A 14,590-nucleotide genomic window follows, 5' to 3' on the forward strand; every position below is an offset into this window, starting at 1 on the left:
CAGCTGTCCACGTACGTGTTCCCATGGCATGACAAACACGAGCTACTCAGAAGCAGGTTAACCCAACCGTCCGTATGCTTACCCCCGTCACGCTGAAGGTTACGCAGATCACTGGACTCTACTTTCACTTGTAATTAAGGTCCCTCAAACGGCCGTCACAGCAGCAGCGAGTGCGGATGCGCATGGGTGGATCAGCTGGCACCGTAATTTTACCCCTCAGCAACTTGTATAAAAGCTCTTGTTCATGTATCTGAGTCTTTGATCACCTCCTTGACTTCTTTTATATCACAAGGCATTATCAGGATATCTTACCTTTTTTGTGAGCTGCAAAGTCTCACTCAGCATCATTTTAATGAATCCGTATTGTTAATGCAATCTTTCAATTGGGCAAAGTTTTCTAGCAAAAATAAGGGATCGGGTGCGACTTGGGGCACATTACTAGTTGGAAGGTCAGCTGGGCTCCTTCATATAACAAACTGACTTCTAAGGAAAAAGATTACCCACCTCTTTTTTGTCTTCAAAACCTATATGATGTTACTCAAAAATAGTATCGTCATGCTAGATGTAAAAATGTATTCTTGAACTCTACAGAAAATTATTTTTTTATTAAAAAATGGCTAAAATTTATAGCTGGACTACAGCAGTATTCTAGTCCTGTTGAAGCCTACTGTAAAACCTGATACCTTCTATGGGAGGAAGCTCAAAGCCTATGCCTAAGAAAAAAATCATTTAAAAAATAAAATTATAATATTGTATATCACTATAAATTGATTCTGTTTAGTAGAAATTAAGATGTTAAATAGTGCATTGTCTGCTATTCTGCCCATTTCTCTTCAAGAATTTGGATACTGAGGATCATGCAAGTGTACTAAAGGGTTAATGTACTGTGTAGGACATCTGCAGTACGATGGCAGGAAAACAAAAAAACAAAAAGGCAACATTTATATTAGCGAGAACAGGAGAATTTATTGACTGAAGTGTGTTTATCTCTGTGCTCATTTTTCATTTTAAGAGGTGTAAGTATAAACCATCATCATTATCACTTAAAACTAGCCAAAGCCAGGAAAGAGGTCCAAAGGTCCGATTAAGGCCTTAATTGCACAACTGCAGATGGTTTTTGTCTGGATGACAGTGAATTCTCTCACTGCTGAAGAATAACATCGTGAGAGCGTATGGGAGGGAAGTACGCTGTGACAAAGGGAGCCCGGTGATAGATGACAAAGCAAGCAAGGGACTGACAGCCAGGATGCATGGATCCTGTTCCAGCTCCATCACTGTCTGAGTATGTGACCGTGAACAAGAACCCTCTGCGTGTCCCTCCATCTGTAAAGTGGATGGGAAAATATGGAGTTAGCACAGTGGCATTAACCATGCTTATATTAAAAAAAAAAAAAAAAAAAAAAAAAAAAGAGACTTTGAACTTTGCTGCATGGGACAGGCTGCAGTAATAAAGATTTTTAAGACCAGAGAGGATAGTTATCCCATTGCAGAGTTCTGCTGTTTTATGGTGGCATGCGATCATCTGTGGCGTTTTGTATGTAGCCTTAGGTCTTGTGTTTCTTAGAGGTGAACAGAAGGGTTCTGGGGCTGCTGCATCTGGAGCAGGCTTTTGTGAATCCTTCTGGATTAAACATCAAGTATATAATTGCTTGCAGTTGCGAAAGGCTGGTGTGATGATCCCTGTGGTGCCTTCAAATCCCATGGTCTGACCCAGTCTGATTCCCTGTATATGTCATATAAACGGAGCCCATAACTTCTAACTGAGCTAAAACATACCTTTATCTATAATGCATATATTTTACTATATATACACTACTCTAAAGATATTATCTCTCCATATATGTATGCATATATATACACATTCTGTATAGCCATATGATCAAGAGGAGCAGTTTAAATGCTACAGCAGATGAAAATATATCACCACCTGTGTGGGGATCTCACCATAGCGGTCTGTGATCCAGCTGGCTCCAGACTCTTCTATACCACTTACAGTTTTTCCTGCCACTGTTTGTTGTACAGAGGGGTCCCGATCAAAACTCACGGTCCCTGTTGGGTTAGGCTTCTTGTATCGTGATGAACTTAAATTAACAGTCTGCATGAATGGATAGTATACGGCCCCTGCAAAATCCAATAAACCAGGAGACACACAGCTGCGCAACACCAAGAATTCTCAAGGTATGTGGTTTGAAAACCTCTACAATGTAAGTTTATAACTGCACGTCAATTCATTTCCTGAGAGGAAAGATAATGCCATGGAAGAATAGACGCTATAAGGTCCCTTTATATGTCAGAGATTCATTCTCTGGTAAGTTTAAAGAGTACTTCATTGGCATTCTATTAGATGCAAAACTGTTAAATGCAAGGCCACAGCACAAAGAGGTTTCTTAAATTACTGGAGGAATAAATCAGCTCTTATAACACGCTTTGAAACGTCAATTGCATTCTGTAGCAACCCACAAATCCCCAAGTGTATATAGAATCCCACTCCACAAACCTTTGTTTCCTTCCTGCTGCTGAAAAATAGCTTAAATAAAATCCTACGAGCTCAATGCTGAATATAAGTGTGTGTTTCATTGCTTTTATAGCTTTTTCTGTAACACTCTTTCTATTTTTTTAATCAAGAATTCAACTGTTGCTTCAATCAAATTCGCATTCGAGAGAGGCTTGCATGTTAGACAAAGTGCATTCCTGTGCATCTGACAGCAAGCACTCTGCATCCTGGAGATAAAGAATCTAAATCAGATTCAAGCTTTATTTTGCAGTGCCAGGTAAATTTTAGGAACCCAGCATTTGTCATTTGTTTCTCACTAAGAGGCAAAAAATCAGTCCGACGGCTATTGTCAGCCAGTAGGAGGTAAAAGACGAGAAGTCCCCTGGCAAGGCACTATTCAGTGTCTGCACAACAGCAGGGAGACAGTTCGGGGCTGTAGAGAAACCCTTCTTGTTACTTTTATAAATGTACAATACATCCCTGCTCCAAGAAGCATATAAGCTAGAATTTTAAAATGAAGGAAATAAAGTCTATGAAAGAGTCTATAGAGTAACAGTCAAGTCAAAAGCACATATATGTGTATATATCTCTCTCTATATATAGCTATCTTCCTGTGGCAGTGTGTGCACGAGCCAAAAATACTCAAAATGCTGTGAGCTTGTTAAAAATAACCCTTCTTAAAACCTTGTCCTATATCCTCAGCGGTCAATAGTGGGAGAACCTATGCGCAGCCATTTCTGCAGCCCATTTAGAAATTAGATACTACAGATAGGGCACTGCCCTCGCTCCCCATCTCCTGCTTTTTGCCAGCCCGTTGCGGAAGGCGCGTGCAGGAATTCCCACCTTTGCCGGTTGACCTGTTGTGTAGCCCCAGGCAAGCGATGTCTCCATTTCCCTGCCTGGATTTGTCCCTCTTGCAGATATAGACCATAAACTTCTTCCGAGGAGTTACTGTGCCAGGCCACTGATGTATCTCCAGGCACTCTTGAAATTGAGATTATAATTCTATCAATTCAGGGCCAGGAAAAGAAAACAGACTTCTCTTCTGGCAGTTCACACACAGCTTTATGGTTTTGTTGTGACCCTTGATCCAGCACTGGTGGGTAGAAGATAGACAAGTCAAGATTTGTGTGGCAACTCTCTCCCAGGGATATAGTGGAAGTTGTGCCCCCAGCCAGAGGCTGAACCAACAACCCAGGGAGCTTTCTCGATTTCAGATTGCTGTTTTGGGAGAACATGGTCTGACAAGCTCCAAAGCAAGCTAAGAAGCCCCTTTATTTTGTTGTGCTTTGGAACAGCATTAGGCAGGAGAAGCTGATTTACTCGTGAGAAAACTCTGAGAAATCCTTTTGATGATAATGAGTTAATTTGGGTAGCTCTCTGTGTGCTAGTTTATGGGCATTCCCAGTAAAAAAAAAAAGGTGTTCTGCTCATGTTCATACAAAAGAGGCCGTGATTCACGAGTTCTGAGAAGGCACCTGAAAGAACATTAAGAAGCAGAATAAAATTCCCGTAGTGTTTAGAAAATTGGAGCCCAGCCCAAAGAGGTGTCACGGTTACCTTCACTCACTCAATGTCAAGAAATAACAGTTCCCCGCACCATTCAGGAACAGACCAAAGCTGTCAGCCTGGCCAGCGGTCCCGTGGCGTGGGAAAGGCTTTTTAACGTCTTCTTCCCTCCTCCTCCAGCTTCCCTGTCTTTTATCAAGCAAGCACGGACCATAAATTTGATTTTCATTATTGGTGTCTGCTTTCCATGGTAGCTGTGCGGATGTCTGTGCTTTTGCATCTTGTCTTTAATAGTACTTAGTCGTCTACTTCTCCTCTGATGCAAAATTAAGTAACGTCTACCAGAAGGTTTAGAGGATTAGGAGGCTGCAGGCTACATGGTTTGTAGGGACAGAAGCCAGCGATGTCCTGCCCTTTCCTGAGACAGGGAAGTCTTCTGTCTTCAGTAGTTCCTACAGATGAGTAAATTTAAGCAATCTGTTCTGCAAAAGACCTAATAAAAATTATTCTTGCTTGGGTTGATCTAAAGATTCCACTCTGTTTCAGATGAAATTTTGGAACTTTTCTTGTTAAATGCATTATATTTAGTAAATCAAACTCAAACATAAATTCACACAGTATAAGTTTTTAAAAGATCTGTTCTCAGTAAATTATTTTCTTGTAATTGATTTTTTAATTCAAAATTGAGACTAGTTAGGGTTTCAGCTTCACTGAAAAACTGGAAGGCTTCTGTAGAAATAAAAATATTCTGTGATAACACCCATTTTCATCAGTAAAACTTCATTGCTGTAAAAAAAAAGTTAAGCTTTCACTAGATCATATTAATACTTAATATTTTACACTTTTCTAGGCCTTTCTGTATTTCCAAAAAGTTGGAAATTTAGTCCATGGCAGGTCTGAAATCCTCCCGAATTATTTGTTCCACCTACTGACAGTGACCTAACAAGGAATTTTATCCAGCCCTGAAATTCCCTTTCCCTCTCTCTCCATTCTCGTGGGGCATGTGCATGTGTCCAGCTGTCACTAGGCATAGAAGATATAATATTCAACATGCGAGGAAACCTTTTCTGACTACAGATATTGGGTTGAAAATGTCAAAATACTTTGGGAAAAATCTGCCTTGAATATGTTTCAGGTTGCAGTGCAGATTTTCTTGGAATACTGTCTCTGTATCACTCAGAATGGAGTTTTTCCTTTATGGAAGAGGCAGCGATGAAGCCCATGCCTCACCTCCCAGGTATTTTCATTACACCATAATGTGTGATGGTTTTGACTCCTGAACATTTAAGATGCTAAAGCTACTAGTTAGTGGACCAGTTCAAGCAAAACTAACTGGCACTCTTTCTGCTGCTCATAGCAGAGATGAGAAGCACATGGACCCCAAACAGACCTTCTGCATGTAGTCTAAAAGAGTTTAAGTTAACTCTTAGGCATACACAGTCAAATTATACTGAAGTTCTGTCCTTCTCTTAGAGCATTTTCAACATGAAATTGCGGGCTGCTTTTTCCAAGAAGAGGCATGCAGTATTTTACAAAACAGGCAAAGTGAACTGATTTATTTTGAGTTTGGTAAGTGGTGGATCTTTCCCCTAGAAAGCACTAGGTGGTGGAATTAGGTCCTGTGGCTACGATGAGCATGGTCTAGATTCTCCAAGACACAGTAAATGCATTTGCTCTGAGCCTGGAGAAGGACTCCTATTGCTAGGAGAGCTAATAGAGACACTTCTCAGCTGTGCAAAGCAGCCTCGTCCAGGCTCTCAGCTTGGCACTTTTTCCCCTATCACATAAATCTCCTCAAACAACTTAATGGTACACTTTTGCAAAGCAGTCGGGGAAGTTTCTCTTCTTTCTTTATCTTTGCTCTCTAGGAGTGGCTCAAGAATCCGGAGATTTAGTGTTATGGACTCTCCTACAAACACCAGTGTCAGCTGTCCTGTTTGCCACGCACACGGCCACAACCACCACAAAGACGCTGCAAGATTTACAGCAAGTCTGTATAGGGATGGAGAATAACTCATTCGAATTTAGGCTGGCTAAGACCAATGTGGCTGGTGGGAGTAGGAAGCTTTGAAGAGCTGGTGAGATACTGGCTTTGGTTTTATTCAAAGTGATCCTCACAATTCCAATTTCTCAAGGTGATGTAAAGTCTCAAGATTTTTCCAATTTATAGCTACGCAAAAAAGCAATAATAGTGGCAAATTCCTTCTTGTGTCTTCCATGCACTAAGAATGTCCTTTATCGTAACCTGGCCTCAGTCATGCACACATTCCTTATCTCCACTGTCTGGATCACCCCAAAAGTGCGTCTCCATTTATGGCCAGTTTCTGATATTTGAATGGAAATGGGGAAAAAACCAAAGACCAGACAACCAGCCTCACTCTCAGAATGTATCTGACTGGGAAGGCAGGGAGAAAGTTTTTTTCACCACGGTCCTAGTAGTTATTAAGTGGCCATAGTCCCAAGTATGAAGTTTGTATATAATCATTGTCCTAGAGCAGAGGTGTAAATATCCTGGATACACTGATGGCAATGCATGAAGCCATATACTCTTTAGGGAGAAATCAGGAGGTCATGGAATCAAACTGAAATAGTCTGTTCTATTCTACAGAATGCCTATAAAATGCCAAGGCAAAAAACCCCAACCATATCCGTCTAATGAACATCTTCCACTCTGCAGTCCATTCTTTTCTGCATGGACTGTATCATTTGGCTGGAACTCAGGAAAAAAAGGAGAGCCTACCACCTTTGGAAGAAGGGGCAGGTGACTCAGGAGGACTACAAGGATGTTGTGAGGTTATGCAGGGAGAAGATTAGAAAGGCGAAGGCCCAGCTGGAACTTAAACTGGCCACCACCGTTAAAGATAACAAAAACTGTTTTTACAAATATATCAGCGACAAAAGGAGGGCCAGGGAGAATCTCCCTCCTTTGTTGGATGCAGAGGGAAACTTTGCCACGAAGGATGAGGGGAAGGCTGAGGTGCTTAATGCCTTCTTTGCCTCAGTCTTTAATAGTCAGACTGGCCATCCTCGGGGTTTTCAGGCCCCTGAGCTGGGAGATGGAGATAGGATGCAGAATGAAGCCCCGGTTGTCGAAGAGGTGGCAGTCACCGACCTGCTCCTCCACCTGGATGCTCACAAGCCCATGGGGCCAGACGGGATCCACCCAAGGATACTGAGGGAGCTGGCAGAGGAGCTGGCCAGGCCACTCTCCATCATTTATCAGCAGTCCTGGTCAAACGGGGAGGTCCCAGATGACTGGAAGTCAGAAAACGTGATGCCCCTCTACAAGAAGGGTCGGAAGGAGGATCCAGGGAACTACAGGCCTGTCAGCCTGACCTCGGTGCCAGGAAAGGTCATGGAACAAATCATCTGGAGTGCCATTATGCAGCAAGTGCAGGACAACCAGGGGATCAGGCCCAGCCAGCATGGGTTTATGAAAGGGAGATCCTGTTTCACTAATGTGGTCTCCTTCTATGACAAGGTGACCCGCTTAGTGGATGAGGGGAAGGCTGTGGATGTTGTCTACTTGGACTTTAGTAAGGCCTTTGACACTGTCTTCCACAGCATTCTCCTGGAGAAGCTGGCTGCTCACGGCTTGGATGGGTGCACTCTGCGCTGGGTTAAAAACTGGCTGGACGGCCGAGCCCAGAGAGTGGTGGTGAATGGAGTCAACTCCAGTTGGCGGCCGGTCACAAGTGGTGTTCCCCAGGGCTCAGTACTGGGGCCTGTTCTGTTCAGTATCTTCATTGATGATCTGGATGAGGGGATCAAGTGCACCCTCAGTAAGTTTGCAGATGACACCAAGTTGGGTGGAAGTGTTGATCTGCTGGGGGGTAGGAAGGCCCTGCAGAGGGACCTGGACAGGCTGGATCAATGGGCCGGGGCCAACTGTATGAGATTCAACAAGGCTCAGTGCCGGGTCCTGCACTTGGGTCACAACAACCCCATGCAACGCTACAGGCTGGGGGAGGAGTGGCTGGAGAGCTGTCTGGCGGAAAAGGACCTGGGGGTGTTGGTTGACAGCCGCCTGAACACGAGCCAGCAGTGTGCTCAGGTGGCCAAGAAGGCCAATGGCATCCTGGCTTGTATCAGGAATAGTGTGGCCGGCAGGACCAGGGAGGTGATAGTGCCCCTGTACTGGGCACTGGTGAGGCCACACCTCGAGTACTGTGTTCAGTGTTGGGCCCCTCACTCCAAGAAGGACATCGAGGTGCTGGAGTGTGTCCAGAGAAGGGCAACGAAGTTGGTGAAGGGTCTGGAGCACAAGTCTTACAAGGAGCGGCTGAGGGAGCTGGGGTAATAAGGGACCTTATTGCTCTCTACAACTACCTGAAAGGAGGTTGTAGCGAGGTGGGGGTCGGTCTCTTCTCCCTAGTAACAAGCAATAGGAGAAGCAGAAACGGCCTCAAGGTGCGTCAAGGGAAGTTTAAGTTGGATATTAGGAAAAACTTCTTCACTGAAAGAGTAGTCAGGCATTGGAAGAGGCTGCCCAAGGAAGTGGTGGAGTCCCCATCCCTGGAGGTCTTTAAAAGATGGGTAGATGTCGTGCATGAGGACATGGTTTAGTGGTGGACTTGGCAGTGTTAGGTTAACGGTTGGACTTGATGATCTTAAGGGTCTTTTCCAACCTTAATGATTCTATGATTCTATGATTTATCCCCCCAAATATTAAAGCATGTTAAAAAATACGTCTGCAGATGACCACACAAATGGAAGGAGAAGCCGGAGAGCATCCCTCACCCGAAGCAGACCTGAGCTGGGCGAAGGGGGCGCAGGTATGGCAGCAGCGCTGATCTGAAGATGGGTTGAACCTGGATCTTCCACTCCTTGGGGGAGTAATCCGGCCACTGGGTTTTTATATGAGAAGTGGTAGTGGTGATGATGATGTCAGCATTTTACAGGATAAAAGAGCTCAATTTCTTTGAACAAATGGATGCAGGGACCTGCCTTCTTCAGCGAACAGAATATATAGATTACAAGATATAAAAAATATATGTAATATACATAATATATGCTACATACATAGTATATAGACATGATACAAGCAGTATAGTGTGTATATAGATTCTTTATAGACAACACGTAGATGATCGGTAGGCTGAAAGCTCCCGCTGCAGAGGGAGGCCTGGCAGGTCCCTCCAGAGCGCCTCCCGGGGACCGGCAGCCCCCCCGGCTGTAAGGTTGTACAGGTTGTAAGGTTGTAACCCCTTAAGGTTGTACCCCACCCCCCCGTAAGGCTGCTGCCTTACCGCCCTCCGCCTCCGCGGGGGTCCCGTCCTTTGCCCAGGGCCCCAGCACCGGGGTCAGGGCCGGGGCTGCCCCTCCCTCAGGCCCCGCGACGGCGGGAAGGCGAAGCCCCGGCCGGGCAGACCCCCTCCCCTCAGCCCGCCGGGGCCGGCCGTGCCGCGGAGGTGCCGCGGCGGGCTCCCCGGGCGGGCGGGCCCGCTGTCCCCGGCGGAGGCGGGGCCGCGGCGGGCACCCCCCTCCCCTCAGCCGCCGGCTGAGCCTTAACAGGTAACGGAGGAGGCGCGACCGCCGCGGGGTCGGGGCGGGATCTGCTTCCTGGGTTTGCTTTCGCTTCGGCGGGGACCGCCGCGCCGTGAGGGGCCGGGGCGGGCGCCCCTGGGCCGGGCCGGGCCCGCCCTCTCGCCGCGCCCTTCCCGCCCCGCCGGTCGCCCGTGTCCGCTAACGCCGTCTCCGCCCGCGCCCGCAGGAGCCGCGGCGGGGCGATGGTGCCGGTGTGCGGCGGGGCGGGCGGCCGCCTGCTGCGGATGGCGGGGGCCGGGCGGAGGCCGCTTCTCCTCAGCCTCACCCGCCGCTGCCAGGCGGGGGGGAGCCCGGCCGCCCACGGCAGGGCCCTGGCCGTCAAAAAGCGGGGCTACGACATCACCAGGAACCCCCACCTCAACAAGGTCGGTGCCGCCGGGGGTTTGTTGTCCGGGGCGTGGGCGGCCGGGGTGAGAGGGAGGGGAGAGGGGCTCGGTGGCGGCTGGTGGGGCGGAAGGGAGGCGGGAGAGGGTGCTCGGGTGGATCGCAGGTGTCCAGGTTTGCAGGTATTGCGGCAGCGATGCCTGTGCCTGTCCCCAGCATCCGAAAGGGGGGCGAAGTGCTGGCGGAGATGGAGGAGCAGTCGCACATCGACCTGAGCAGGGCGCAGGGTGAGTTTTAAAAGCGACCACCTGAACCGGCGCCTTCGGAGCCGCTCACCCGGCTTCCCTCTGTCCACTGCGGCTGCCGTGGTGGTGGTGGCACTGGAAGGGGCTGTGTAGGGCGTGAGCGCCTTTGGCAAGAACCTGAAGCCATTTGCCTGAAATCACAAACGAATGGGGCAGGAGAAAGCGTGGCCTCTCCTAAAAATCCAACACCTAAACCTACGGTATTTTGATGTACATTGTACTACACGTGTAGCAGTAAACTGATCATTTACACCTTCATGTTAAAACAAGCATGTGTGCTTGTTCTGGTTGCAAAGCTTCCTTTCATAGTATATCCATAGCAATGTGCATACTGATACCTAAACAGCGTGTTTTGCCAAGGTGAAGATGTATTAGTTCTCAACACTGCACAAACCTCAACATTTAAAAAAAAAAAAAAAAGCTTTAGGAGAAAGGTATTCAACAATGTCTGCAAGGTGCGTAAAATGAGACCCCATAATTTAGCCCCATGCTACTTTTGTGTCCCTTTCCATAATTTGAAGGGAAAAAAAGTATAAAATCTGGACGAAAATTTTGGGATCAGATATGTCAGATTGAAGAATGTTGGGTTTCAGCTTGTTGTGTTCATATTGCTGAAAATAACTACAAATATGTTAATTACCTTGAAAATAAGCAGATATGAAACATGATATTGATAGTTGATGGGGCTGCAACTACTTATCATCTGCTTGTTACATAGTTATCTAGTACATGAGCCTCCTGTGTCATCTTCTGGACTGGAGGCTCTTTGGATCACAACTTTTACTTTGTGTTGTACGTGGTGCGCTGGGCTTGCATCTCCTGGTACCGTTTCAGCATCCATAGAGGTGAGAGGTGCACCCCTAAGGACCAAGGCACACGACGACACAGGATGTTACCGAATATGCAACAGCTTTGTACACGGTCTGGTCTGAATCGTTATACAGTGAATGTCTGTAAGGCTGAAGAGAAGCGGAATTGCCGACTATCTCATAAGCAACAGTAACTCACCAGCGTTAAGTGGGTTTGATGAGTTTTTCTTCAGCATCTGGCTTGTTCTCGTGGGGGTTCAATGATAGTTATAAAGAGTGACATATAGCCAATGGTTCTAGTAGTCTTACATAAAATCAGTTCAAGCTGAAAAATTAATACTTTGACCTTTGCTCAGTGTAATGCGATAATAACACACAAATGGCTGAATCTATCCCATGTTTTAAATTGATCTGACTGCCACAGAAGTAGATGTTTGAATGTTCCATTTGGTGATTTTCAGAACTGAGGCTTTTCTAAACTGTCTTCTCCCCTTTCAGCGAAAGAAAGTATTTCTTTTTAAGTCTAAATGAAATTTTAGTCCATGTGGAGGGAAGGGAAGAAAACTGCTTCTGTTAGAGGTAAAATATATTCTAGTGTGCCATGTTTAATTGGCCATGAGAAATCTCCCAGCTGGTCTCCAGCCTGGATGTTTGCTGTTTATGTTGTTATGTTCCTCTGTCAGTACGGACCTTGCAGTCATTGATACCATCATCTACAGAACATCCAAGTGAGGACAGAAGCGGCTGACGTGTGGTAAGAGATAGGGACTGCCTGTTTATGCACCTAGGTAACTAGTAACTAGTCATTGGTAAATGCTCAGGCCCTCTTTCCAAACTTTTCTAAACAGGCTTCTATTTCTCTGTTGCTCTTAACTCATTGTAGTATCTAAGGAATTAACTGTTCACCTGAAACGGGATATTTCGGACAGTTCATGTGTTGTCAGCGTATGATTGATGGCGCTTTGATCTGCTGTGCTGCAGTGGTGTAGGTGAAAATTAGGGATCTCGATAGATTTTCAGGTGTTGTACTCTCATCACAAAGCAATTACTGTTTACCGGTTTAGTAGGTAAATGCAGGCATGGGGTCATTGTCTTTTTTCTACAGTGGATCTTACTTTAATCTAAGCTTTCATCTGATCAAAGGCTGATCTGCAGGGTAGAGTCCTTACCTCTCTCCAAGAACCTTTGAAAAAGTTTTTTAAAGTGAGGGTTTGGGCAGCAACTGTTTTGCTGCTTTGGTCAAAGCCCTGGCTGTTTTATAGCTTCTGGGTGAAGTTTAAAGCGTCAGTCTAAAGCTATGAAGTGTGTGGTATTTATTCAACGAAGGCTATGTCCCTCCAGCAGAATCGCAGACAGATTTACAGTCTGAGGCTAATGATCCAAGTCTTTGCTTGCTTACTAAGTCAAAGCTGCTTTGTGGAAGCCTTTCAGACTTAGAAGTCACTGCTGCCAGGTCCTCTGTAATACCCTAAATATCAGTAAAAGTAGGTGATGGATGTAAGAAATTTGCAGTTCTTTCTTTCCTTTTGTCATTACTATGTGAAGTTGGCTGGTTTTTCTGATGTAAAGGAATTAAATTTCTAAATACCGACCAAGGGTGCCAACACTGTATTAAGCATAGATTGTAAATGAGTTATCTCCAGTTCTTAAATTATTTGACCAGTCAATGCACTGTGTATAAGAGCTTGCTTGACCAGGGATTTGGGGGAAAATTTAGAGGGGAAAAAAACTGTTTTGCAGTTAAGGCAAGACTGGATTCCATCTCTGAGACTGGGTTTGATTATGTCTCAGACCTTCTGTGTGACATTGGGGAAGTCGTGTGCAAGGAAATCTTGTGGCTTAAATCATTGGACAGTAGGAGGAACTTTGAAGACAGAACTGGTTATGCTTTATCTATGCTGACTCTAAGTGCACTGTGTTTTTTCTGTGTTATTCAGATATGGTTCTTCCTTCTGTTTGCAAGTGTTACAGCCCCTGTGTGATCTAAGGGCAGGACTCAGGAAATGTCAGCATTTTTCTGAGGAATTCTTGCATTCTTAAAAGGCAGTAGCAGTTGTTCTCAGTTGACAGAACAGTCTCAGAAATAATAGGGGGATGAGGAAGAGCTTGTCACATGTTTTCATGAAATGCCTCATGCAGTAGTTCTTCTTTTCCTGCCTTTGAATGCTGCAAAATTGGAAAATGTAAAAATGTTAACAATGTCAGATAACCACAGAGAACTGGTAAGAGCGTTCTGTGGCGATCCAAGTGCAAGCTGGATTCCAGGAGGATCTGTTAGAAGCTTTGGCTTCTTATACGTAAGTGACTTGCTGACAGGGCAGCAGCCGTGCTGGACCAGCTGAGAGACAGCTCTGTTCTACTGTGGGGCCTCAGCCTTGTGAAAGGCTAATTCAGCACTCGGATCCTGGGAGGGAAGATGGGGCACCTCTTACCCACTCCCTCATTTATCAAAGTTGCCTTGTGTTTGGTGTGGTCAAGGTCATGTTGTGTCCTCTCTCTGATGCTGCTCTCCGTTCTTATGATTTGTGCAGTTCTGATCATCTCAGATGTGCTGTTCGTGATTCTCCAGTTCTTCCAGGGACTCCATCAAATTCACGTGCCCTTCTCTGTGTTTTAACAAACACAGACTGAGCTGGACAATTCCCAGTTTGATTACACACCTGTAGGAACTCAAAAATCTTGCCGTGTCCAAAATCGACTGTAATTTTGTTCATGACATCGGACTGTGTCTAGTTCTGCACTGTTCAGTTGGAGGGTTGACGGCACTTGATGTGTTTTTCTGAAAGTCCTAATTTTGAGATAAATTGTGCCTCTTTGGAGATTTGCCATCACAAACAGGTGCAGAGCTGGAGGTCACAGTTTGTTTCCAGAGTGGCAGGGTATTGCTGTATTTGAAGGGCTGAGATGCGTAACAGATAAACGCTGAACTTTCCTGCAGAGTGCAATGCAGAGATCAGAATTTGGGGTCTTCTGTGTACATCTGGATACCACTCTGTACTCTTTTGATGTGCATGCATGTTCTCCATTTCTTTTCATGGAATGTGTCATAATGAATTATCAAAAAAAAAAAAAACAAAACAAACCAAAACAACGCCAACAAAACAAAATTACCAGTTTGGATTTGTAAGAATGAAACTTTAAAGAATTGCTGCAGCATTTTTGGAAGGTACTGCTGTATACATCGTTAAAATGCAGAAAGTTTGTTTGTCCTTCAGCTTTGAGGGGATTGGAATTGAGCTAACTGAGCGTTCTTTGAACATAGCGTCAGTGATTTGCCGCTGCAGCTGAGAAAAGATGATACAGTCTCGCACATGGCTGTACTCTGCAACTGTGGTGAAACAGGCCTAAAATTAGCTGGATTTGTAAAATGACTGGATTCAAACAAAATTAGTAATGAGCACAAGAGCAGTGTGTCTGAAATGGCAGTTGGCAAGATCAAATTGAGGCAGGATTCTATTTTCAGAGTAGTAAATCTCCTCTCTAAATCCACAAGGTTTTATTCTTACAACTGGAGTTTCTGGCTGGCTAGCTTTAGGTCTGGATAGGCGTATGACTACTGAGGTAGGCACAGGGCTTTAAGTGGCTGTGTGACTCCCAGCATT

General features: G+C 45.4%; 1 protein-coding gene across 2 annotated transcripts in view; it reads left to right on the forward strand.

Moving 5' to 3' along the window:
- Positions 1-9,595: 9,595 nt before the first annotated feature.
- Positions 9,596-14,590, forward strand: part of ME3 (malic enzyme 3) — a 134,108-nt gene continuing 129,113 nt past the window's right edge. The window contains exon 1 of one of the 2 annotated variants that reach the window (XM_087758458.1): positions 9,596-9,915. In XM_087758458.1, coding sequence (XP_087614584.1) covers positions 9,733-9,915 — 183 coding nt within the window. In that variant the 5' untranslated portion in view covers positions 9,596-9,732. The remainder of the gene's footprint in view (positions 9,916-14,590) is intronic. The other variant, XM_087758459.1, reaches the window with a different exon arrangement.

This window comes from Nipponia nippon, unplaced genomic scaffold, assembly GCF_047370975.1.
Source record: "Nipponia nippon isolate SJK-2023a ecotype South Korea unplaced genomic scaffold, ASM4737097v1 scaffold_2, whole genome shotgun sequence".
In the NCBI taxonomy this organism is placed as follows: Eukaryota; Metazoa; Chordata; class Aves; order Pelecaniformes; family Threskiornithidae; genus Nipponia; species Nipponia nippon.